This window comes from Odocoileus virginianus, chromosome 4 (assembly GCF_023699985.2).
Source record: "Odocoileus virginianus isolate 20LAN1187 ecotype Illinois chromosome 4, Ovbor_1.2, whole genome shotgun sequence".
Lineage (NCBI taxonomy): Eukaryota > Metazoa > Chordata > Mammalia > Artiodactyla > Cervidae > Odocoileus > Odocoileus virginianus.
Genome location: NC_069677.1, coordinates 89,890,581 through 89,915,357, shown reverse-complemented (window position 1 = coordinate 89,915,357; position 24,777 = coordinate 89,890,581). Strand labels below are relative to the sequence as shown.

Below are 24,777 nucleotides of genomic sequence, written 5' to 3'. Positions count from 1 at the left end.
TCCCTGAGGTTGAATTCACCCTCCTGCCAGCCTATGTGAGGATACCTGCCTCCCCCAAGCCTTGCCAGCTAAATAGTTGTTAAACTTCTGGATTTTTCCAACATGAGAGGTGGAACTGTGATATCTCAGGGCAGTTTTGGTTTGGACTTGTCTTACTGTGAATTTGGCAGTTTCCTTTGCTTCACGACCATTTGAATTTCCTTTTCTCTGACTCTTTTTGCACCTTCATCCCATCTTAAAATTTGGATGACTGGATTTTTTTTCTCATCAGTTTTAGGAGCTCTATTTTGACTGTAATTTGAGCTACAAGTCTTATCCCATCTTGTCATTTGTCTTTTGACTTTGCATAGCTTACCTTTTGTCATGGTGAAGGAGTTTTTATGTCACCGGATTTATTATTTTTACTTTATGGTTTCTGGATTCTAACCTACTTAGAAATGGCTTCCAGTAGACCTTTAAAATTTTAAATAATAAAATTGTGTTGAATGTGGGGGATTGGCCACCAGCATCTGTCTCTTCTGAAAAGTCCCCGTGAACTGATGCTAAGAGAGTGTTGGAGAGATGGACGTGTGTGAGAGCCACTCCTGCTTGTTCGTGGATTCCGTTTCTGCAAACCCTGTCTGCCAGCCCTTACTCGTGACCCCTGACCAGCACCCTCGCTGCTCCCACTTGCAGATGTCCGCTGTGTTGTTGATCAGTCGCTCAGTCGGGTCCGACTCTTTGCGATCCCATGAACCGCAGCACGCCAGGCCTCCCTGTCCTTCACCAAGTTTACCCAAACTCATGTCCATTGAGTCAGTGATGCGATCCAACCCTCTCATCCTCTGTCGTCCCCTTCTCGTCCTGCCTTCAATCGTTCCCAGCATCAGGGTCTTTTCCAATGAGTCAGCTCTTCGCAGCAGGTAGCAGAGGCACTGGAGCTCCAGCTTCAGCATCAGTCCTTCCAGTGACTATTCAGGGTTGACCTCCTTTAGGATGGCCTGGCTGGATCTCCTTGCAGCCTGAGGGACTCTCACGAGTCTCCTGCAGCACCACAACCATGTTGCAGACGAGCGTGTTCCCAGCTGAGCAGCTTTCACGCTGCACACTAGTGTCCTGCTCGCAGCCCACTTAGGACCGCGTCTCTCGCAGGCTCCTGCTCTTCGTTGGTGACCTCACTGCTTCGGCCTGCTGCGGTGCCGCCTGCGTTCCCAAGCGCAGGAAAGCTGACGGGGGCCCCACAGAGCGGATGCACGTGTTAGGAGCTCTGCTCATGAGTGAGTTACGGTGCTGCTGGCGGGAGGTTCAATAGTAATGAATCCACGATATATACTAATGCCAAGGTGTCTTTAAACAGAAACTCTCATTACACAAAGTTATGTACTGATCAGGTAGAAAAAATCTGACCAAAGACTCACAGGATGCCAACCCTGTGTTTCCCCAGGTACACTGATTCAGTATCTGCTAGTTTGGTGTTTGTGACACCATTGTACATAGTTCCCACAAATAATGAAAACTGACTATAGAGGGTAAGTAGCTAGATGGATAGAGACACAGGCAGGTAGGTAGGTGGATGGATGGATAGATAGATAGATAGGTACATACATACATAGAGATGCAGACAGGTGGATGGACGGATAGATAGGTACATACACATAGAGATGCAGACAGGTGGATGGACAGATACACAGAGAGACAGATAAACAGAAACACAGATATGTAGGTAGGTGGATGGATGGATAGATAGATAGATAGGTACATACATACATAGAGATGCAGACAGGTGGATGGACAGATACATAGACGGATAAACCGATATGTAGGTAGGTGGGTGAGTGGATGGATGGATGGATAGATACATACATACATAGAGATGTAGACAGGTGGATGGATAGATACATAGAGAGATGGATAAACAGAGACATAGATACATAGGTAGGTGGGTGGATGGATGGATGGATGGATGGATGGATGGATGCCCATAAGAACAAAAATACTGAAGAAGAGAAAGAGGAATCTGTGTGGTTTGAACAGATTTTTAGAAGATGGCAGGTGCATGGAGAAAAGCTGACTGATTCAGCACAGTGGTGGGAGCGGCACCTGGAAGAGGAAGGGAGTGTGAGGACATCTCTGGCCTTGGAAGCTTAAGTCCCTGCAGGATGGTGGGATGAGCTGGTGAGCTGGAGGTGGGCATCGGTGTGAAGTCCGCACACGGTGTGGTGAAATTCCTGGCTCCCACCTCTGCCTCATAGACACAATCCAAGGGTCGGACGAAACCACTTCAAGAGACAGAGTATGCATATCCGTGAAAGAAAACCAAGATGCTATAAAAAAAGAAATGCTCAAAAGAAAGGAAGGAGCTTCAGGGCCTGAAAACTGGACAGCAGGACACTTTAAAACATAACAGAAGGCCTGGAAAATGAAATAAAGGACATCTTTAAGAAGGTAAAATTAAAGAGAAAGTGAAAGTGAAGTCGCTCAGTCGAGTCCGACTCTTTGTGACCCCACGGACTGCAGCCCACCAGGCTCCTCTATCCATGAAATTATCCAGGCCAGAATACTGGAGTGGGTTGCCATTTCCTTCTCCAGGGGATCTTCCCAACCCAGGGATTGAACCCAGGGTCTCCCGTATTGCAGGCGGATTCTTTACCATCTGAGCCGGGAAGCGAGTAAGAAAACAACGGGGGAAGGTCATAAAATTACAACATCAGTCCTACATTTTGACTAACAGGAAGTCCGAAAAGAAAAAAAGACAGAAATGGAAGAGAACAAAATTATCAAAGAGAAGAAAAAAAGAATACTTTTCAGAGCTGAAGGGCAGGAATCGTTTGAGGGCAAAGCTACTGAGTGTACAGCCCTTTGAGTAAAAAAAAAAAAAACACCCACATGAAGGCATATTGTGAATTCCGGAACTTCATGGGGAAAAACATCCTAAGATCTTTTGCAACGCAGCACAGCAGGGTACACTCCAAGCCTGAGTAATCACATAGGTATCACAATAGCAGTGCTGACACAGAGAAGCTAGTGGAGCGATGTTTGGAAAGTTATTGATGGAAAGTGATCACAGCCTAGACTGCTGGACCCAAACGGTTAGTTAAAGGTGACGAGAAAGACACTTGTAGGAATGCAGGAACGCAAATAACTTCCAGGTCACTGCTCCCTAGGGAGCCACCGGAGGGTGTGCTCCAGCAAAACGAGGGGGAAACCCAGGAGAAGACATCGGCCCAGACAGAGCAGAGGGAGAACCCGGGCCAGAGAAGCGTCCGCGCCTGTTGGAGCAAGGGCACAGAACGTTCTAGAAATGAGGCCTCCAAATGGGGAAAAATAGAACTGATAGCTTATGGTGAGCGATGTCGGATTCGTGACCTCCAAAGAAGATTTAGCTTCGGGACCAGGGACCAGGCGTGATCACTCAAGAGCTTTTGTGTAGCAGTTTTATTAAAGTAAGAAAGGGACAGAGGAAGCTTCTGACACAGACATCAGAAGGGGGCGGAGAGTGCCCCCTCGCTAGTGTTAGCAAGGGAGCTGTATACTTTTTTAACTAGTTATTACAGTAAATCAAAAGAGTGTCTCAAGTTTGTGAAAATGTTACCAGACCCACTCCCACAGTTTACATTTTAGGATAACAGGATTGGAACTCAACAATAGAAAGATCCTACCAGACCCACTCCCATAATACACATTTTAAGACCCCAGGATTAGTCAGAAGGGCTCAGGAAGGAGAAACTGCCCTCAAGACTAGACATGTTGTTACATAATCCTTGGTACAGAGTTTACACTGAGCTGTTTGTTGTGTAATCATCAGTTCCGGGCTTAAAGAAAGCATTTTATGTGACTAAAGAATGCAGAGAAAAAAAAAAAAACATATGTTTGTCCTTTCCTCCTCCTTGAGAATTCCAGACCCCTTTCTCCTCCTCAGAAGCCCCAGACCCCTCTCTCCTTGGGGATCCTGGACTTCTTATCAACCTGCTTAGGAAGTGATTCTCTCAGTTCAGTTCAGTTCAGTCGCTCAGTCGTGTCCGACTCTTTGCAACCCCATGGACTGCAGCACGCCAGGCCTCCCTGAGCTAATATATTAATATTTAGGCACACGGGATGTTTACTGATGGGTACGAAGAAGAGGTGTTGGAACATGTGGAGTGAATTTTAGCGGTGAGTTCCTATATGACCAGACAGGTGAAAAGAATTGAGGCCGCAGAAAAAATAAAGGACTATATTTTTTAAAAAGGTGTCACAGTTCATTACTTGACCGAGCAATATTTGCAATGCTGTAGTGACATAGACTTTTGATTTAATTACATTATCACCATTGGGGGCACCAAGAAAGAGAAAGTAAGAAATGTGAACGGGAACACTAAGCCTTCATGTCCCATGGTAGGAAATCAAGATGCCTAAAGTTGATACATACGGAAATCGTATATAAATGTGCATTGCCAATTAGTGTTGGGCATTAGTGCTTTGGCAGCCGTTTACAAAAGCCTCACCCAGACTGTTACTTCACGTGTCCTCTCGGGGAGTGGAGGGGAAGGACCCCCCAAGGCTGCTAGGAGACCAGCCCAGAGGCCCTGCGTACTTTTCAGACATGGAAACTGAATTCCATTCTTCATCTCCAGTCCAGTCAGGAGCAAAGTGTCGTCTTTTAAGCTGCTTTTGTCCCAGATCCTTCTAGAACGGACACAAGAAGAAAAAGAGAGGTGTGTGGTGATGATACCAGTATAGAAACTTTCTCACTGGGCCAAGGCGTTCCCTCCTAATATTCCCTGCTGCAGGGGATCTTGGGAAGGATCAGAAGACACAAATGTTTGTTAGTAAACCCTGCGCATGTTGTCCTGGTTTTAGAGGGCAAAGGAAGGTTGCATTGGATGTCCCTTTCTTTAGTGGATTCGCGGCCACCGGAGGCATCCTTGGGAACAAAGGAAAAAGAGCCATAAATACAAATGAATCCCTTTTGTGCAAGTTGAAGAACCACAGGACATGCCCCGTTTTTTTTTAACACTCCAGGTGTGATCGGAGATGCCGAATCCACACAGGAGAGTGGGGAGTTAATTAAAGTTTTTGCTCCTGTTCCCAGAAATGTCTTTCCGTTTGATCAGCGGGCTGGCTTTGGAGTGCTGCGTGTGCGTCCCTCCTCACTGGAGTGTCACGGAAAAGCAGATCAGAGAGAGCCTTCCATCCGACGCCTGCCCGACCCCCTTTCCTAGCGCACGGACTTGAAAGCCGCTTCCACTGACTGCATGGGGCCCGTGTCGTGTTTTTAGAAATGTCATCTTCTGACTATTGATAATATGCAAACCGACTTTGATACAGGTGCCTGTGGAAAACCGCATGAACTGTTAATTAAATCAATGCCAGCCCAGAGGGCTGGGCGTGGCAGAGACTGGCAGGATGAGCCCCCTCACCCCCGGACCGTTCGTATTTCCCTTTTCCACCCGTCCTGTGACCGCCGGCTGGCAGCACCCGGGACGGAACCCTCGGCTGCCTCAGCAGGGCCATGTTTTGCTGTGTTTTTTGTTTTCCTTTCTGTCTTCATGGTTCTAGGCCCTCTGGCTGGCATCCCCCACCTTGAGGGGGAAAGCTGCTGGGGAGGAATCCTGCCGTCTTCCTCTTGAAGATGATGAAGGAGGAGAAGAGCACAGAGCAAAGCCGAGCAGCTCGGGAACCCCATCTGGGCAGGCGGGCCAGGCTGCCCCCGGGGTGCCCGTTGTCCGGCCGCGCTGGGCGCGGAGGAGAGAACCCAGCCCAGCGCCGATGCAAGGGCTCCATCCTGCCGCTCGGGCTTTGTGAGCACCGCTGGTCCTGGTCCTGGTTGCCATGGCGACTGTCTTGATTGTGGCGGGCCTGTCACGGCCCTTGATAAAGTGGGAAGGCTATTCTTGATAGACCCGAGTAATCACAACCTCTCAAAGTCCGAGTGTGGGGATTTCACGTTTTCTTCCTTCTGCTTCAATCCGGGATGCAGGGACGGGGGCCCGGCTTCTCAGGGTAAAGCGGCCCCAGCAGGCGGGGAGGGCCCTGCCCAGCGCTGGGGATGTACTGGCCAGGCGGGCCTGGCAGGGAGGGCCCCCGTGTGCCCGGGGGTGGGGCAGAAACGGGGTGGGGCCTGCGTGGGGGCTTCAGGGTCGGGGCCAGAACGGACCTTCCCGTCCCCTCCCGTCCCCTCCGCGGTTGGTGTTTACACGGCCCGCCCTCCCTCCCCCGTCCAGCTGCCCCCGCACCGCGTCAGTGCAGGGCTGAGCCTTTCAGAGCCCCTGACCTCTCCTCCCCTCGTGGAGAATGAGGGGAGGGCTTAGCTTCCAGCTAACAGCAGACAGATTCTGTCCACAAAACTGCAGACTCTTTTCTGTCATCAGAAGAAACCTAATTGATTCTCTAGGCAGTCTTCTTCAGACTAAGTTGCATCTCAACTATTAGAAGTGTTCTTAAAAAAAAAAATAGAGCTGCCATATGATTCACTCCTGGGTGTGTTTCCAAAGGAAATGAAAACGCTAATTAGAAAAGATGCATGTACCTCAGTGTTCATAGCAGCAATATTTACAATTGCTAAAATACAGAAGAAACGCAAGTCAATAGATAAATGGATTAAAAAGAGTGGTGTATTTGTGTACACACACATATGCACTATATGTCTATACACACAGTGGAATATTACTCAGCCATAGAAAAGGATGAAATAATATCATTTGCAGCAACACGGATGGACCTAGGAAGTATTACGCTTATCAGTGAAGCAAGGCAGAGAAAGAGATGCTTTATGATTCCAGTTACATGTGAAGTCTAAGAAATAAAATGAATGAATGTAGCAAAGCAGAAACAGCCTCACAGACATCGAGGACATGCTAGTGCTTACCAGTGGAGAGAATGAAGCGGGGGGCAAGGCAGGTAGAGGGGATCAAGAGGTACAACGCACTATGTATAAAATAAGCAAGATGCAGGGGTATAATGTGCAGCACACGGAATATGCGTTTTAGGATCACTTTATACGGAGTTTCCCCAATGACTCAGCTATAACGAATCCAGCTGCCAATGCCAGAGGCACAGGTTCAATCCCTGGGTCGGGAAGATCCTCTGGAGGAGGAAATGGCACCCCAGTCCAGTATTCTTGCTGGGAAATCCCATGAACAGAGGAGCCTGGCGGGCTGCAGCCAGTGGGGTGGCGAAGAGTCAGACACAACTGAGCACGCGTGTGCCGGGCACGGCTTATGTGGAATAAAATCTGTAAAAGTACGGGATCACTGTGGTGTACACCTGAAAACAACAGAATACTGTGAGTCGGCAGCACTTCTGTAATTTCCTTTGGCCACAGCAGCACGCGGCATGTGAGATTTTGGCTCCCTGACCAGGGATACGTGCGGGGTCTGAACCACTAGACTGCTGGGCATGTCCTGGTCCCATGCAGCACTTTCATTGAGAAAAGAAGGAAAAAGCAGCCCCCTGGGCCCACCCCCAGAGTTTCCGATGTGCAGGTCTGGGTGGGTCCCGAGACTCTGTCTGCAACAGGTTCCAGGGGGAGGCTGCTCATGGACCGCACTGGGAGAGCCGCTGGCATGAGCCACGACGCCCGGTGTGCAGTGGGGGCTCCCGGGGACGCTGGCTGCAGTGGCCGCGCTGGGACAGGTGCCTGCGACGGCAGCTCTAGAGGCCCCTGGGGAAGCAGGGCTGCCCCCCCCCCCCCCCCCCGGCTTCTTTCTCCGGGCACGCACCCTGGAGTCTGCGGGACGGGAACCCAGCGGCAGGGCTGACCCCTCCCGTCCGCCCCTCCGCCAGCCTGCGGTCCTCCTGAGCGGGTCCTGCGGTTGTCCCGGCCGCAGGGACTCTGGACGCCTGTCAGGGTGCAGGGCCGGGTGGGGCTGCCCCCGGAAGTCCGCCTGCCTCTTGAGAAAGCAGGGTACAGGGTCAGGGGTGGGGGGTCCCAGGCGGGGGCGTCACGGTGGGGTCCTCTCCCCGTGGGAGCAGGACTGGGTTTTAAATTGAAAGACAAGCGTCAGTCCCCTCCTCTCCCCCCTCCCTGACTGGAAGTGAAGCAGGTTTCGTCTACACCTTTGGGGCAGGATGTGTGACGCGGTGAAGGTCCCCGCCTGTGTGCCCACGTGTGTGTGTGTGTGTGTGTGACCGCGCTGGCTGGATGCAGTGACTCGATGTTCGCTCAGATGTACTTTAACCCCCACAAGACCTCTGAACCCGCCTGAGCAGCGCGTGGTCACGGGCCCTGGGTCTGTCCTGGCGGCGAAGTGACTGTGCTTCTCCAGTGACTCACGGAGGAGGCGATTTGTCCAAATGAGAGGAAAACAAACGCGTTAACTCCTCGGCTCAGACAGCACAGACCCGGGCGAGAGGGAGACCCCACGACGGCGCAGACCTGGGCGGAGGGAGACCCCACGACGGCGCAGACCTGGACGGGTTGGGGGGGGGCGGAGGGAGACCCTCGATGGCGCAGACCTGGACGGGGGTTGGGTGGGTGGGGGGAGACGGGGCGGGGGGAGACCCCCGATGGCACAGACCCGGGCCAGGGGAGAACCCATGCTGGCTGTTGGGCCCAGGCTCTTGCAGCATCTTTGTTCCGGAGCGCAGGCCCCCTTCCGCTCTGTTGGGTTGGTGGCTGGGTGGTCCCTCCCGTCCCTGAGCCGTGGTCAGCGGAGGCGGCCCCAGCCCTGACCTGGCCTTTCTCCCCAGGGTGTGGAGGTACAGACGGACTACGTGCCCCTGCTGAACTCACTGGCCGCCTACGGCTGGCAGCTCACCTGTGTGCTGCCGACTCCCGTTGTCAGGACGACCAGGTACCGATAACCAGCATTACCTTACCGAACGCTTGCACCATTCCGACTAGCTCTTCGTGTGCGTGACTCGTGGAATCCTATGGCATCAGCTCTCCACCTGAGGAAAGGCAGGCCCAGCATCTCAGATTCTTAACCACCCCTGCCCCGAGCACCCCCTCCCCACGTGGGCAGCCCAGCCTGTCGCGGGGCGGAGGAGGCCCAGGCCTCTCATTTGCAAGAGGAACTTAGCACCTAGTGTGTGCTCTGGGCCGGGCACAGTCTTATCTAGATGTACAGTCTCATTGAGTCCTCAGAGCATCTCAGGAGGGGGGATTGTTCGTTGTTTTGGGGATTTATCCCAGTCTTACCAACCCTCAAAGGCCTTCTCTCCGTCTTCTAGGCTTGCTGTCAAACTAGTCCTCCTAACTACCTGTAGTTTGGTAAGCACAGATATCGTGCCCATTTTATAGATGAAGAAACTGAGGCTTAGGGAGGCTCCATCACAAACCCGAGGACACACAGCCAGCAGGAGCCTCAGCCTGCGCCCAGGTCCTCACTGGCCACCCATTCCGGGCCAACCAGGCCACCCCTCCCCCAGCCTCATCCCCAAAGACAGACTTGGAAGAGTCCCCCACCCCCCTGCCCCTCCCAACCCTGGTCTGGTGTTCACGAGGCCACTTAGTCGTCATTTGGCCAAGATGCCAGCTGTCATTTCACACCATGGGAAGGGTGGTTTTCAGACACAGAACTGTCTTTCAGGGGGTGCCCGCTTCTGTTGGGCCCACGAGACAGCCCCCCAGAAGCAAAGGTGCATGCTGTTGGGGGGCTTCATGACCTCTGACCTGTCCCTCGGGGCAGCCCCCTTCCCTCCCTGGGCGGCTGGCGTGGATGAAGTTGGAGGTGGCGGCCTCCGTGTGAGGTCCGGGCCCCCGGGTGTAGCAGACTCATCCTCGCCTCCCGTGTGTGTGTTGCAGGGAGGGGACCGTGTCCACCAAGCAGGTCGTCTTTCTCCAGAGGCCGTGTCTACCTCAGAAGGTCAAGAAGAAGGAATCGAAGGTGAGCGACCTTGCCGCCCCCTGGGCCTAGCTCCGCGGAACCCGGGCGGACCCCTGAGACCCCCTCGGCAAAAATGAGCCACGTCACCTGCAGGTGGGGGCGCTGGGGTCCGCGTGGTCGGCCGCGTCCTGCGAGGATGCTTGGGCGGGCAGGATTCGCCTTCCCGAGGCTTAAGTGGGGGGCGCGGGGAGGCGGCTGCAGCCTGGGCGGGGGGCCCATGCCTGGCTCCTCTGTCTTCGTCACCATGCGAGCTGGCCAGAGCTCGGGCCTGGCCCCCATCCCTCCAGCCGTCGGAAGTTTGGAGATCCTGGCAGAGAGAACGTGCCAGAACGCCTTCCCCAAAGGGCTTGCGCCGTAGGGCTGAGTGGCCGTGGCTGGTGTGGGTGCAGGGCGGCGCCCCTCGGGAGCGAGTCTGTCCCTGTGATGGGCACGGCCGCGCCATGGGGCAGAGCCGGCTGGACGCCCCCACCCTTCCCCGGGCACCGCCACCGGGCCTCCTCGCGTGCTGGGGCCCGGGGTCCCGGGCAGGCGCGCCAGGCCGTGAACAGGTTGGGGCCGCCCCTCCGCAGGCAGCGCGTCGGGGGCGGTGCGCGTGGTGGGAGGGACCCTGAGGGCGGCCTGGGGCCAGTTCTGGTGCGCGCTGGACCGTCACCGAGGGAAGGGCGGGTGGAACCTGGGCGGCGGGGTTCAGGACGGGGCGCCGGGCCGCTGTGAACGTTCGGCAGGGAGGGTCCGGAGGGCGGCGCCGGCTCTGCCGGGTCGGGAGAAGCGTCCACCGCGCCCCGCGCCTCAAGGCCCGCGTCCTCAAGGAGGCTCGCTCAGCCCTGCGCCTCGCGGGGGTGGCAGGCAGTGGGCACTGCCCTCGCTGTGACGCGGGTCGGCCCCCGGAGGGCGGCCTGTACCGGCCCCGGCCCCCAGGCCCGCTCCTAAGCCCAGGGTTCGCTGTTCAGCTCCCGGGAGACGCCGGGCGCCCTCACACCGGCCTCGCCTTCCAGCCCGGGAGGCTCCTTGTTCTCTCTCTGCCCCACCCACTGCCTCTTTGGGAGCTCTGCATCTCCCCACTTTCTCCTCCTTAGAGAATCTCCTGCACCCCCAGACTTAGGTGCCCCGTGCCTACCCCTGAGCCTTCCCCACCGAGAGCGCCGGCCCTTCCGATGCCCCAGGCTCCCGCCCCCCTGAGCTCACGTGGGCCCTCCGTCTCCTCCCCCACCACCAGTCTGTCCTGAAGGCATGTCTAGTTTTAGGCCCTTGACCCTCTGGAACCCCCTCTCCCATCATCACCTGCCTGGACTACCCTCATCTCCTGAGGACAGGCCTCCCTTTCAAGTGTGTTCTCCACTCAGAACCAAAGTGATCTTCTAAAAAAGCAGAGTCGTGTCGCCCAGCTACTTATAATTCTTCTAAAGCTTCGTGTTTTTCAGGATGAAGGTGGGAGCTTTTGCTGGGGTCCACATGGCCCTGTGGGGTCTCCCCGCACCCTGCCCCCCCATCCCACCCGTCTTCTGCATCCCGCCCGTCTTCTGCATCCCACCCGTCTTCTGCATCCCGCCCGTCTTCTGCATCCCGCCCGTCTTCTGCATCCCGCCCGTCTTCTGCATCCCAGCGCGCCGGCCTGCAGGCTCTCTTGGGCTCCTCGCTGCCACAGGGCCTTTGGGTCCCTGCCCCTGGGATGCTCTCTTCCTTTGCATCGTCTCAGAACAGCATCCTCTCCCTTTAGACCAAGACAGGCTCTTCTGCGATTCCCTGGGAAGAGCCATGTTCCTCTCCTCTCTGTTCCTAGTTATTTGTGATCAATAGCTTATCCTCTGCCAGGAGAATCGGACATTCCCTCTGTGAGATCACACCCTTTCTGTCCGCACTGCTGTATGCCCGGCCCCTGGCTTTTAGTTCGTACTCAGCAAACACCTGTTGAACCAGCAAATGAACAAACTGCTGGACCCAGGACGTGCGTGGTGTGTGTAGCACTGACGTTTGAGGAAAAAGAGTGCAAAGTTCAGACGTCAAGGATGTGGCATATTTAGTCCTCTTTTAATCAACCAAGTGGATAAAATTCTCCAAACAGGACTCTCCAGTATTTGAAAGAAACTTCTTTGTTCACCTGTGAGTGTGGCTTTAAAAGCAAATATTAACTTCCTTTGAAGGTAAGACATGCTTTCTGCAACCCAGGAGACATCTGTCTTCAGCTAAACTACCGAAGTGGAGGCAGATACAGACAGGTTTTAAAACGTGTGAATTAAATCCACCAGCCCTGCTGACGTGGAACTCTGGACACGCACGCACTGCTGTAAAGAGAACGTTCCCTTTCCTGCACTTATTTCGGGCACAGACGGCTAGTCGGGGTTTTCTCGGTTTCCGTCCTGGCCGCACACCCTCACCCCACTCATGCCCTGGCCTGGGAAGGCCTGTCCACCCCGCTCCGTCTGCAGCAGCTGGTCGTGTTCAGAGACTCGCCTTGGAACCGCTCAGGACGCTACGCGTACTCCAGCCTGGCGGCCTGCCTCTGCGTGTGATGCCAATGACCTCTGCTCAGAGCCGCCCCACGGCAAGCTCTCCCGCCTCGGGGTCTGAGATACAGACCACCCACCCTTGGACAGTGTGGAGGTTAATCTGAGTGTAATTCAGAGTGAGCCTCCCATATCTGAAGTTACCTGAATCCAAGGATGCAAGCAACCACTGACCTCGTAGCTCTGTAATTTTTACTGCTGAAAGCCACCTGCGTTAAGGGGACCCATGTGGTCCCAGGGTCAAGTGTCCTTTTGTTGTTCCTTCAAGACTGTGACTGTCCCGAGCACAGCAGTGAGGGGAGCCTGCGGGTGAGGCTGGTGGAGGAGGCCCTCCCACGGATTCCGGGCTGGGGCTGGTGGGGGGGGGGGTGGGGGGAGGCCGTTTCCCGCAGTGAACTGGTGGTGGTCTTCTCTGTGCGCTTCTCACACTGTGGCCCATGAACCTGCAGAATCGGCATCACCAAGGAGCTTGTGTGAAGTGCCAGTCTCTGTGCCCTCCCCAGGCCCCCCAATCAGAAACCCCGGGATAAGGTGGGGGCCCTGTGTCTGAAGGCATCCCCCAGGTGATCCTGAACGCCCGTGCAAGTCTGAGAGCCAGTGTCTCAGCTGAATAGTTTAGGGCCCCTTTCCAGGCTCACCATGTGGATCTCCATTCAAAATTTATCATTATTGATTTTTTAAAAATAGGCCTGTCAGGGTATGTTTAATGTAGATATATATATATATATTTTTAATCAGACAAACCGAAGCATCTTTCATGGCAGTTAAATCTGTCCTTCCATTAGCTGACCACTTGATTTCATGCATCAGGCCTTGACCTAGCAGATTCTGTCCTGATGCCGTGAAGTCTGAAAGCTGAGGCACTTAGGGGTGGGCTGAGCTATTCCAAAGGCATGTGGCGTCTCCCCTGTCTTCGTGTCCTCCCTTCCTTCCAGAATGTGAGTCTGAAACCTTTTACCCACCAAGAAGGAGCAGATGGAAGATTAGTGTGGGGTCACAGAAAGCTGTGTTTCAGTTTCAGCTCTGCTGTTTTCTAGCTGTGTGACCTTTGGTAGAGTTACTTCACCTCTCTGAACCACTACAGACTCATCATAAAATGGTGCCAACAGTTCCTAGTGAGAGCACTGCTTCGGGGATTCAGGGAGACGGGAAACCTTGTCACAGCGTGGGACACTCAGAACATTTAGCTTTTAGATTCTAGAGAGCCTGAGGTTCAGCCAGGTCTACTTCCCTGCCTTGTGAGAGTGCGCCCTGCAAAGGAGAGGGGGGAGGGGAGGACTCCAGCCGCAGCCTCCGGGTGATCCGGCTGCGCCCCGGAAGAGCTGCGGTGGCTGGGGTCCCCCAGGAGCTCGGGGAGTCGGTGACATCACCACCCTCCATCTAAGGACAGACAGAATGGTGCCGTCCTTGAAGGCGTTTGGCTTGGCAGAGTTTCCCGAAGGACAGAAAAACACGGGTAGGAGTAGTCCCATCCAGCTCGGCGTGGGCAGCCCCAAATCCTCATCCGCCCGGCAGCCCGGGTGGGGGCCTGGAAGGAGTGAGCAGAGCGCCCCCCGCAGGCCCGGCCCGGCCGTGTCCTCCGTGGTGGTGCATCAGGAGGGCTGTGCAGCGTGATCCTCTGCGGGAATCCGGACGCAGCCGGGCGCATGGGGAACCACGCGTCTGCTGTTCACTTAGCAAGAGCAGCCTCTGCGAGGACATCGGGTTCGCATTGGAGACTCGCCAGGGTCTGCCACAGCTAAGAGATCCTGCGTGCCACGGCTGAGACCCGGCACAGCCAGATAAATGCATAAATATTTTAAAAAGGAAAGAAAAAGCCAGAGTCCGGGTGGACTCTGGGCCCGGGGGGATGGGCACGGTCGTGTGCACCAGCCGCCTGCAGGGGGCGCTGTGAGTGGGCCAGCGGGCCCCCTGCACCCCACCGCGGGGTGAGGGGGATCCCCGGGAGTGACTCACATCCACTGCGGGTGAGTGGGTCCCCAGGGGTGTTCACCCAGCACCGGGGGCGAGGGCAGCTCTTCTGGAGATTACTCTCTTGCCTAAGGACAGTCAGTTCAGTTCAGTTGCTCAGTCGTGTCCGACTCTTTTGCAACCCCATGAACGGCAACACGCCAAGCCTCCCTGTCCATCACCAACTGCCAGAGTCCACCCAAACCCATGTCCATTGAGTCAGTGATGCCATCCAGCCATCTCATCCTCTGTCGTCCCCTTCTGTTCCTGCCCTCAATCTTTCCCAGCACAAGGGTCTTTTCAAATGCGTCAGCTCTTCACATCAGGTGGCCAAAGTATCGGAGTTCCAGTTTCAACATCAGTCCTTCCAATGAACACCCAGGACTGATCTTTAGGATGGACTGGGTGGATCTCCTTGCAGTCCAAGGGACTCTCAAGTCTTCTCCAACACCACAGTTCAAAAGCATCAATTCTTCAGTGCTCAGGTTTCTTCACAGTACAACTCTCACATGCATACATGACCACTGGAAAAACCATAACCTTGACTAGATGGACCTTTGTTGGCAAAGTAATATCTCTGCTTTTTAATATGCTGTCTAGGTTGGTCATAACCTTCCTTCCAAGGAGTAAGCGTCTTGTAAGTTCATTGTCGCAATCACCATTTGCAGTGACTGTGGAACCCAGAAAAATAAAGTCAGTCACTGTTTCCACTGTTTCCCCATCTATCTGCCATGAAGTGATGGGACCAGATGCCATGATCTTAGTTTTCTGAATGTTGAGCTTTAAGCCAACTTTTTCATTCTCCTCTTTCACTTTCATCAAGAGGCTTTTTAGTTCCTCTTCACTTTCTGCCATAAGGGTGGTGTCATCTGCATATCTGAGGTTATTGATATTTCTCCCAGCAATCTTGATTCCAGCTTGTGCTTCCTCCAGCCCAACGTTTCTCATGATGTACTCTGCGTATAAGTTAAATAAGCAGGGTGACAATATACAGCCTTGACGTACTCCTTTTCCTATTTGGAACCAGTCTGTTGTTCCATGTCCAGTTCTAACTGTTGCTTCCTGACCTGCATACAGCTTTCTCAAGAGGCAGGTCAGGTGGTCTGGTTATTCCCATCTCTTTCAGAAATTTCCACAGTCTATTGTGATCCACACAGTCAAAGGCTTTGGCATTGTCAGTAAAGCAGAAATAAATGTTTTTTCTGGAGCTCTCTTTTTCGATGATCCATCGGATGTTGGCAATTTGATCTCTGGTTCCTCTGCCTTTTCTTTTTTTCCTCTGCCTTTTCTAAAACCAGCTTGAACATCTGGAAGTTCACGGTTCACGTATTGCTGAAGCCTGGCTTGGAGACTTTTCTGCATTACTAGCATGTGAGATGAGTGCAATTGTGTGGTAGTTTGAGCATTCTTTGCATTGCCTTTCTTTGGAATTGGAATGAAAACTGACCTTTTCCAGTCCTGTGACCACTGCTGAGTTTTCCAAATTTGCTGGCATATTGAGTTCAGCACTTTCACAGCGTCATCTTTCAGGATTTGAAATAGCTCAACTGAAATTCTATCACCTCCACTAGCTTTGTTCATAGCGATGCTTCCTAAGGCCCACTTGACTTCGCATTCCAGGATGTCTGGCTCTAGGTGCGTGATCACACCATTGTGATTATCTGGGTCGTGAAGATCTTTTTTGTACAGTTCTTCTGTGTATTCTTGCCACCTATTCTTAATATCTTCTGCTTCTGTTAGGTCCATCCCATTTCTGTCCTTTATTGAGCCCATCTCTGCATGAAATGTTCCCTTGGTATCTCTTAATTTTCTCGAAGAGGTCTCTAGTCTTTCCCATTCTGTTGTTTTCCTCTATTACTTTGCCGACAGACAGCTCCCAAATGCCAGAACCGGGGTTTGAACCGGGGTCTTAGCCACCACACTACCTGTAGCACTGTGTTGTCTTACTTTGGGCCTTTCAGCCGAAGCAGTCTCACCAGGTTTTTTTTTAACAAAAGTACAACTTCCTCCAACTTCTCTGAGAGCTGGCTGGCTCTCAGCTCGCTGTATATTGACCAGCTTAACTGGCCTTTTTGTAAAACCATGCAGATGAAGAGAGTTTGACTATTTGGAGACACCCATTTAAAAAAAAAACTTCATGTGGGCTGGAATTAAAACGCAGCAGCAGCACACGAGAAGGCAGCGGTAATGAAGGATGACCGCATGGTACCCAAGAGCCATGCAGGGCTGGCCCTGGAGGCCGCTGTGTCCGTGCTGAGATCCTAGTCCCCCACTGGTGATCGTGGGGCCCCAAGATGCCTGCTGCAGTCTTGGCTGAAGAATCTTCTTGCCTGGAGAATCCCATGGACCGAGGAGCCTGGCAGGCTACAGTCCATGGAGTTGCAAAGAGTTGGACATGACTGAGCGCCTAACACACACAACCTCAGCATACACACTTCGCTGCTTTTCCTGTTGGTTGATGGAATATCCAGATTTGCCGGTCTTGTTCTAAAGGGGTCAGCGCACTCACCCCAGGATGTGTTCCATCTTGGAGCCCTGAGTGTGTCCAGGCAGATGTCTTATTTGGGGAAGTAGACCTCTCCCGCTGAGAATGCCATGGAGGTGGCAGATTTTTAAAGAATTTATGCGGTACATTTTTGCTTCTTCCTGGGAAAGCACACAGGTTTATCTGCAACGTGGTAGAGCCTTAGGAAATGGTTTTCCCTGGATGGTACAGCTGCCCGCGTGGAGCCTCACCAGAAGTCATTCAGACGGAAGGCTCCTTTCGCTTCTCTTTAAGTCGCAGAAGGGCTTAGCTCCAAGTCCGTGTTTGGTGACACCAGTGTGCTTCGACTCACGTGGAGAGAAATGAAGCAAAAGAAAGACGTGCAACTTCAAGTGGAGCCACATGTCCAGGGGTGGGGAGGCCGATGCCCTCCCCTGGGGTCGAGGCCCCCCGGTTCCCTTCCCTGTAAAGCTGAGTCTCCGGAGGGGACACAGCTCCCCACCCCGCCGGCGGAGCTCCGGGGCGCAGGGGCAGGCCACGGTCCCCGCTGAGCTGTTTGCACAGCGCCTCTCTTGTGAACACAGGGACCCATGTCTCTGCCTTCCTTCACGCCCCTCACGCCTCTGTGTCTGCCCCAGCTCTGCGCCGGATTTCTCCCTAGTGCACAGGCTCCCAAACCGCCTCCCTCCAGAGCGGCTCCTCTTGTCAGCAGGCTCAGCAGGACTTGGACGTTTTACTCCTGTTTTCTTCCCAGATTAATCTCTTTTTCTGGAGCTCCGCCAGACCTGATGTGGGGATGCACCCGCGCCTCCTTGCTAAAGCCCAGGCTGTGTTTTGACTTAAAATTACAGGACCGGCTTCCCCTGATGCGCAGGGCAGCCAGCTTAGCCGGCGCTGCGTCCTCCCCGTCATGTGTCTCACAAAGGGCTCTGAGCATCTTCTCCGCGTCAGGCTCCCTGCTGTATCCCTGGGATGCCGGTGCCGAAGACAGGTGGCGTCCCTGGCGCTCTGAACTGACATGCAGCGTCAGTTGCGGTGAACACACCTGGTGCATCATGTGCTGGATGGAGCGCTAAGCCTGACACGTGGATTGTCGCATCATCTAATGGACGTGAACACCTTCTACGGCAGAGCTTGGCTCACTGCGGCTCTCGGTCCAAAGGGGCTGGCCCATGCCTGATGTTGTCGATAAAGTTTTATTGGAACACGGTGACGTCCGTTCATGTATTATTACCTGTGACTGCTTTTGCGCTACAATAGCAGAGCGGAGAGGCTGCAACAGGGGACACGTGGCCTGAAAAACCTGAAGTCCTTACTGTCTGACTGGGTGCAGATAGAGGCCCCGCCCCGATTTAGTTAGAGGAGCTCCCCCGTCGTATAGATGAGCACGCGGCCGAGCTGCGTGGGCTCCGCCCTGGGCAGTCCCCCTCCGCGGCGTCCCTGTGACCCCGTCCTTGTCCAGCCCTGGCGCTGTGCCCTGGGGCCTCTCCGCTCCGCGGACGCCCCTGCCCACAGCGAGCGCAGCGTGGGGCTCCCTGGGAAGCGGCAGCTGGGGTGGGTTTGGCTGGGGTTTCAGGGGGAGTGCTGTGGGAACGCCCGTGGGGAAGGGGGCGTGGCTGAGGGCGGGCTGGGCTCCCTCACGGCGACCGCACTGACCTGACCAGTGCTGGGGGGACCAGGAGGATGGGCCGTTGCCCCACGTGGCCTGGTCATTGGGCGTTGCTTGGCCCGGAAGGGAGTGAAGGCTTTGGGGGGGCTCTCTAGCAGAGCGGGGTGCGGCTGGAGGCTGGCACTGCCTGCCAGTCCTGCAGGGGGACCTGAGTGCCCAGGTTCTGAGCTGGGTGATACCCAGGAAGAGCAGGCCCGTGTGCCTGCACCCTCCTGCTTCTCCAGATGACAGGGTTTCAGCACCTCCCTTCCCAGGCCTTTGGTATGGGGCCCTCTCCCCGGAAATTCACCCCTAGAGTCCATGCTGTGGCAGGAACTGCCAGCTCCCAGTGGGTGCGAGGTTTGGGCCGTGGTTGGGGAATAGCAGGCCTTGTGTGTCTGGCTGCCAGACGTGGGTGTGAATGCAGAGTTCATGTCCAGGGATGCTCCGGGGTCACGGAAGCTGCATGTATTTATCTCCCTTCTCCCCCGATCTCTAGTTTCAGTGGCGATTCTCCCGAGACGAGATGCGTAACAGGCAGACGAGGAAATCCAGAGGGAAACTCCGTGCCAGGGGCAAGCGGCAAGCTGAAGAAAGCGAGAAGAACCCAGAAGAGCAGCTTCCCAGAGCGGGAGACCTGGGGAGCCGCGCGCCCGGGCGGGAGGACTGGGCCTCCGCTGAAGGGGCGGCCCCCGGCTGGGCGGAGGGCCCCGCGGAGAAGCCGTGTCCCGACGGACGGCCGCGTGTAGAGGGCGAGGCTGTGCAGAACGGGCCCGCGGGCCCCAGCCCGGCCCCGGTGGGGGGCAGCGCGGGGCGCCCCAGCTCCGAGCCTGGAGAGGATGCTGAGCCTGGAGAGGATGCCGGCGCGGGAGTTTCCGCGGGGGTGGCTTCGGGGTCCGCGGCAGCCGAGCGACCCTGAGTCTTGCTGGGCCGGCGGGCTGGGGGCTCGTGCGCCCTGGCATGGCGCGTTACCTTTGGCTTGGTGTGACCCCTCGTGGTGAGCTTAATGAGCCCTCCGAGGAGGGCCGGGTCCCCGGCAGCGTTGGTTTCTGCACATCCTTTTGAAATGTGTCCTGGGCTCCAGTGCTAGAACCCAGGAGGGCAGGTCGCTTCTAGACCTCGGGGCTGGGAGTCCAGCCCTGACTCTTAGCGCTCCTGGAGGGGCTGCACCACCCACGGTCTCCAGGGAGCCTCAGGCCAAACCCCGGGGCCTGCCTGGCTGCCAGTCAAGGCGGACGTGGTCGCCGCCCCAGCCCCCGCCCAGAGATGGGGGTCCAGCCCCTACTGGCGCTGCAGCTGCTGGGTGCTTGTAACACGCCCTGGAGCCCGGCCACTGCTTTCCTCTGTCTCACCCCCGGACCCTGCTGCTTTGGCAAAGAACGCGACATTGGGAGGGGAGGTGCCTCGCCTCCTCGCTTTTCTCTAAGTGTTCCCATAGATACTGGTGATCTGGAAACGCAGAGGGAATTCTGCGCGTGTACCCACTTCGGCAGAATGTCCATGAAAGTATTCTGTGTTCGTATTAATGCCAAAAAAACATTGAAGGTTTTGTCTTCAGCACACCCTAGGAACACACCTTCGTTCTGTTGTTTCAGGGCCAGCTGACTGGCGGGGAGCCTCTGTTGCGTGTCACTGTAATCAGCGTGTCCTTGGCCAGGTCGCTTCCCACGCGTGTTATGATGTGTTTATGTCGTAGAAAATACTGCGGAGGCTCTAAGTAGGTGCAGCTGCAAAGCCTGGAGAGAGAGTGCCGACTGACGTGCCCAGCAGCCTGTCTCTCCTCTTTCTTGTTTAGTTACTTAAAGCAATAAATCACCTATGAGTTCAGTGCATTGTGAGTACCAGTCTTTCTTGACGTCACGCTGAAGAGTCCTAGCCTGGTGCCCGGACACCCCGACCCCTGGTCCCCTGGTCCTGTTTCCTGAGTCCCTTAACTCCTGGCAGCAGCAGGAGGAGCCAGCTGAGCTCGCTCTGCTTTCGTGTCATTTGTACAAAGAAGATGAAAGCGGGATTCAAGGGCCACCAGGTCAGTCAGGGCACCCCCGTCGCCCCAGGGTGGGGGAGACAGTACCTTTTTCAAGCAAAAAGCCCCACATCGATTACTCAGCATGCCTCCAAGCTTTTTAAGTAAATTATTCAGTGTGCAAATAATTGATCTGTGTGCAGATACATTTTTATTTATTTTTATTTATCTTTTTATCTGTGTGCAAATTTGCTAAAATAAAACACATTTTAAATATAATTTAATAGGGCAGAACGGAAAATCCTAACACAGTCACATTGCACATTTTCCTTTTATGAGCAAACTTCCGAGCCTAAGCCCCAGAGCTTACGATAAAGGATGAAGACTGTTCAAAGAGAAGATAGTCTGTATTTCAGTTATACACCCCCCCCCACACACACAATCAGATTCTTTTCTTTTATAGGTGATTACAAAGTACTGAGTAGAGCTCCTTGTGCTAAACAGTAGATCCTTGTTGGTTATCTCTTTTATGTACAGTGGTGTGTATATGTTAATCCCAAACTCCTAATTTGTACTGTCTCATACGTAAGATCATTTGTATCATTTTTGTTTAAGATTCCACATATGAGCAGTACCACATGATGCTTGTTTTTCTCTGACTTACTTCACTCAGTATGATAATCTCTAGGTCCATCCACGTTGCTGTGAATGGCATTATTTCATCCTTTCTTATGCTGAGTGATATTCCATCGTGTATATGTACCACATCTTCTTTGTCCGTTTATCTGCCAGTGGACATTTGGGTTGCTTCCTGTCTTGCCTGTTGTGAATAGTGCTGCAGTGAACACGGGTACATGTATCATTTTGAGTTTGGTTTTCTCTGGATATGAGCCGAGGAATGGAACTCCAGAATTGAACGGTAGCTCTGTTCTTAGTTTCTTAAGGGCCCTCCCTGCTGTTCTCTGTCGTGGCTTCACCAATTTACATTCCCACCGACGGTGTAGGATGTCCCACACCCTCTCTGGCATTTATTATTTCTTGACTTTGATGATGGCCATTCTGACAGGTGTGAGGTGATACCTCATTGTAGTTTTGATTTGCATTTCTCTAATAATTAGCAGTGTTGAGCATCTTTTCGTGTGCCTCTTAACCATCTTTATGTCTTTGTTGGAGAATTGTCTATTTAGGTCTTGAACCCATTTTTTTGTTTGTTTTTTAAGCTGGTCTGTTTGTTTGTTTTTTTAATTGAGCTGTGTGTGTGTTTTGGAAATTAATCCCTTGTTGGCAGCATCATTTGCAAGTACCTTCGCCCATTCTGTAGGCTGTCTCTTTGTTTTACCTACGGTTTCCTGTGCTGTGCAAAGCGTTTTCATCACATTAGGTCCCATTTCTTATTTTCATCTATCTCTGACTAGGAGATGGATCCAAAAAGGTCTTGCTGTGATTTATGTCAGAGTGTCCAGCCTATATTTTCCTCTAGTTTTATATTAGTAGTATCTAGTTATATGTTTAGGTCTTTAATCCATTTTGAGTTTACTTCTGTGTATGGTGTTAGAGAAGGTTCTAATTTCATTCTTTTAAACGAAGCTGTCCAGTTTTCCCAGCACTACTTATTGACGAGCTTGTCTTTTCTACATTGTATATTCTTGCCTCCTTTCACATAGATTAATTGACCACAGGTGTATGGGTTTATTTCCTTCCCATCCCACTGATAATTGCTTTTGTGCCAGTACCACACTGTTTTGGTGACTGTGGCTTTGTAGTATAGTCTGAAGTCAGAGAGCCTGGTTTGTCCAGCTCTGCTTTTCTTTCTCAAGGCTGCTTTGACTCTACAGAGTAAAAGAATATGTGTACAAGCTTCCATACAAATTTAAAATCTTTTTTTCTAGTTTTGTGAAAAATGCCATTGGTAATTTGCTGGAATTGCATTCAATCTGTAGATTATCTTGGGTCGTATGGTCATTTTGACAATATTCATTCTTCCAATCCAAGAACACATTTTTCATCTGTGTCGTCTTCAATTTCTTTCATCAGTATCTTATAGGTTTCCAAGTACAGATCTTTTGCCTCCTTATGTAGGTTTATTTCTAGGTATTTTATTAAGATTGTTTTTAAAACAAAAGACAGTTTTAAAGAAGATGTTTTTTAAAAATTATTTTTTAATGACATTTTCCACATTTATACTCACAAATACCTACACAGTATTTTGATTTAGTAAGAATATCACCTCTTAGCTCATATCTTAGAGGATTGCAACGCTTGAAAAATAAACTCCCAAAGTAGCAGGCGGGGACAAAAGCCACACCGATTCTTACAGCTCTGAAAAAGCACAGGATGCTGGCTGCATCCTCAGATGGATGCCTTAGATCACACATCAGGGTGTGTTTTTTGATAATTAAATGACATCTCTGCAGGCAGAATTTGTTGTGGAAAAATAGTCACAGGTGAATGTAGCTAATTGGAACTCCTCGGGGAATGTGGCCCCAGCACAGGGAACAAGGAGGTCTTGTTTCAGCAGGCTGCGCCACATTCCTGCTGCCATTTGGTCTACCTCGGGCAGGGCCCAGATTGGCAGCACCTTAGTCAATGGGCGAGCTTAAAAATCTCAGGACTTCCTGGAGGCCTGGTGGTTGACGCTGTGATTCTGATGCAGGGGGCACGGGTTCATTCCCTGATTGGGGAACTGAGATCCCACAAGTGGTATAGCAAAAAAAAATAAAAGATCTCTGACACCTGGGGCCCTCCCCAGAGACTGGGGGGTTGCACCTGGGGAGTGGCCAGGCCTTAGGATTTGCAAACCACCTCCCCCCCACCCCTGCAAATTCTCTGGTGCAGCTGAGGGTGAGACGTGTGGTCACAGGATGGCCATGAGCTGACTCCCAGCTTGTTCCTTGTGGAACGAGCCATTTCTGATGAAAGGTGAATAAACCCCTAAATCCCACTCCCTTCCTCCTGCATGCGCCTGGTAAATATGGGGATTTCTGAAGGGAATTTTACGTTGCCAAGGTTGCCAGTGGGGGACAAGGCCATCTTTGGCATTGCCAAGGCCCCAGGATACCAGTGAAACTTGGGGGATTTGGTGAGAGGCTTGTGTGCGTGGAGATCAGTCTCCAGGGCTGCAGCTGTCACAGCAGGCCTGGAAGGAGCGGGGTGTTTGAGGTGATCAAGTGGCGAAGAGGGGGGCCCCAAGTAACCAGCGTGGGTCCTGATGTCAGCACTGTGCAGCCTCGCGGGTTGTTCCTGACGCTCAGCCAGCTCATCCCAACAGAAGCTCTGTGACAGCGCTCACAGTCCTAATGTATTTGTTGTTCATTAGTCGTGTCCATGCGAACGTAGCCCATCAGGTTCCTTGGTCCGTGGGATTCCCAGGGAAGAACACTGGAGTGGGCTGCCATTTCCTCCTCCCGTGTGTTTGTTACTGGTCTGTAAGTAACCAGACAGTGAACATCAGCTCAGTTGTGGTCGAGGTTTTTCAAACCTCTAAATGGATTACACTTCAGAGTCACGCTTGAGAGGACCGGCTTCAAGAGGACATCAGCAGGAGACGTTCTAATTCACTTCTTAGGAAGCATGTTTGATCAGTAAGCTAAACGTGTTAATCACAGCCCCGCTAAACCACAGATCATCCTAGTTGAGGATGAGCTCTCAAAGGGAAGAGTGGGACATCACTGGCAGGAATGTTGTCGTGAAGCTCACCACCCACATCCAGGGCAGGGTCACGCCAGCCCTGGGGGCCGTCCTGCTGGGCTCACCAGAGCAGGCCGAGAGCCGCAGTCAGGGTTAAAGATGACGTTGTGGGGGGCTGTGTGGGGGCGAGGAGGGGGCTGGGGACATAGGTGGCCTGGAAGAGGCTGCGGAGAGGCTGGCACCACAAGGGGAGTCTGGGTTTCCTGTACCTGCCCCCAGAGTGATGGCATCCCGTCAGATCAACAACAGGACCCACCAAGCCATAGACTGGCTTTCCGAAAATGGTGTTCCCCACAGGTTTCTGTTGCCAAACGTCACTTCTGCGGCCAGACCACAGCGAACGGTCCCCAAGCTGCGGCCCCGCGCCTGGCGGGTGCTGGCTGCCCCCAGCCCTGCAAGACCAGCCCCTGCGCATTCACCCGGGCACGGGCTCAGACCACTCTCTCTTCCAGACTTACAGCTTTAACGCCTACCCCCTGCACTGGGTGCTGGGGAGACGGAGCCAACCCGCTTCCCTGGGCCCCACGGCACACCCCGAACTGCTGCACAGAGGCGGGGACTGTGCTATCGTGGGCTGCGGAGCTCGGCAGGGCGTGAAGGCGAGCGCTGGACAGGCTGTGGAGAAGGTGAGCCCTGAGGTCGGGTGAGTGGTCTGCGGGGAGGCCGTGTGCCTGGTGGTCCAGACGAGGGGTGTGGATGCTGGGGCTGTGTTGCTGGATAGACGCCTGACGGCCACTTCCCAGGCGCGGGGT

General features: G+C 53.5%; 1 protein-coding gene across 8 annotated transcripts in view; it reads left to right on the top strand.

Moving 5' to 3' along the window:
* RFTN1 (raftlin, lipid raft linker 1) overlaps window positions 1–20,202 on the top strand; it is a 209,285-nt gene extending 189,083 nt beyond the window's left edge. For 7 of the 8 annotated variants that reach the window (XM_070467017.1, XM_070467015.1, XM_070467013.1 and 4 more), the window contains 3 exons: window positions 8,650–8,753; window positions 9,707–9,788; window positions 18,875–20,202. In XM_070467017.1, coding sequence (XP_070323118.1) covers window positions 8,650–8,753; window positions 9,707–9,788; window positions 18,875–19,294 — 606 coding nt within the window. In that variant the 3' untranslated portion in view covers window positions 19,295–20,202. Of the gene's footprint in view, window positions 1–8,649; window positions 8,754–9,706; window positions 9,789–18,874 lie in introns of those variants that run through there. The other variant, XR_011487442.1, reaches the window with a different exon arrangement.
* The last annotated feature ends 4,575 nt before the right edge of the window (window positions 20,203–24,777 follow it).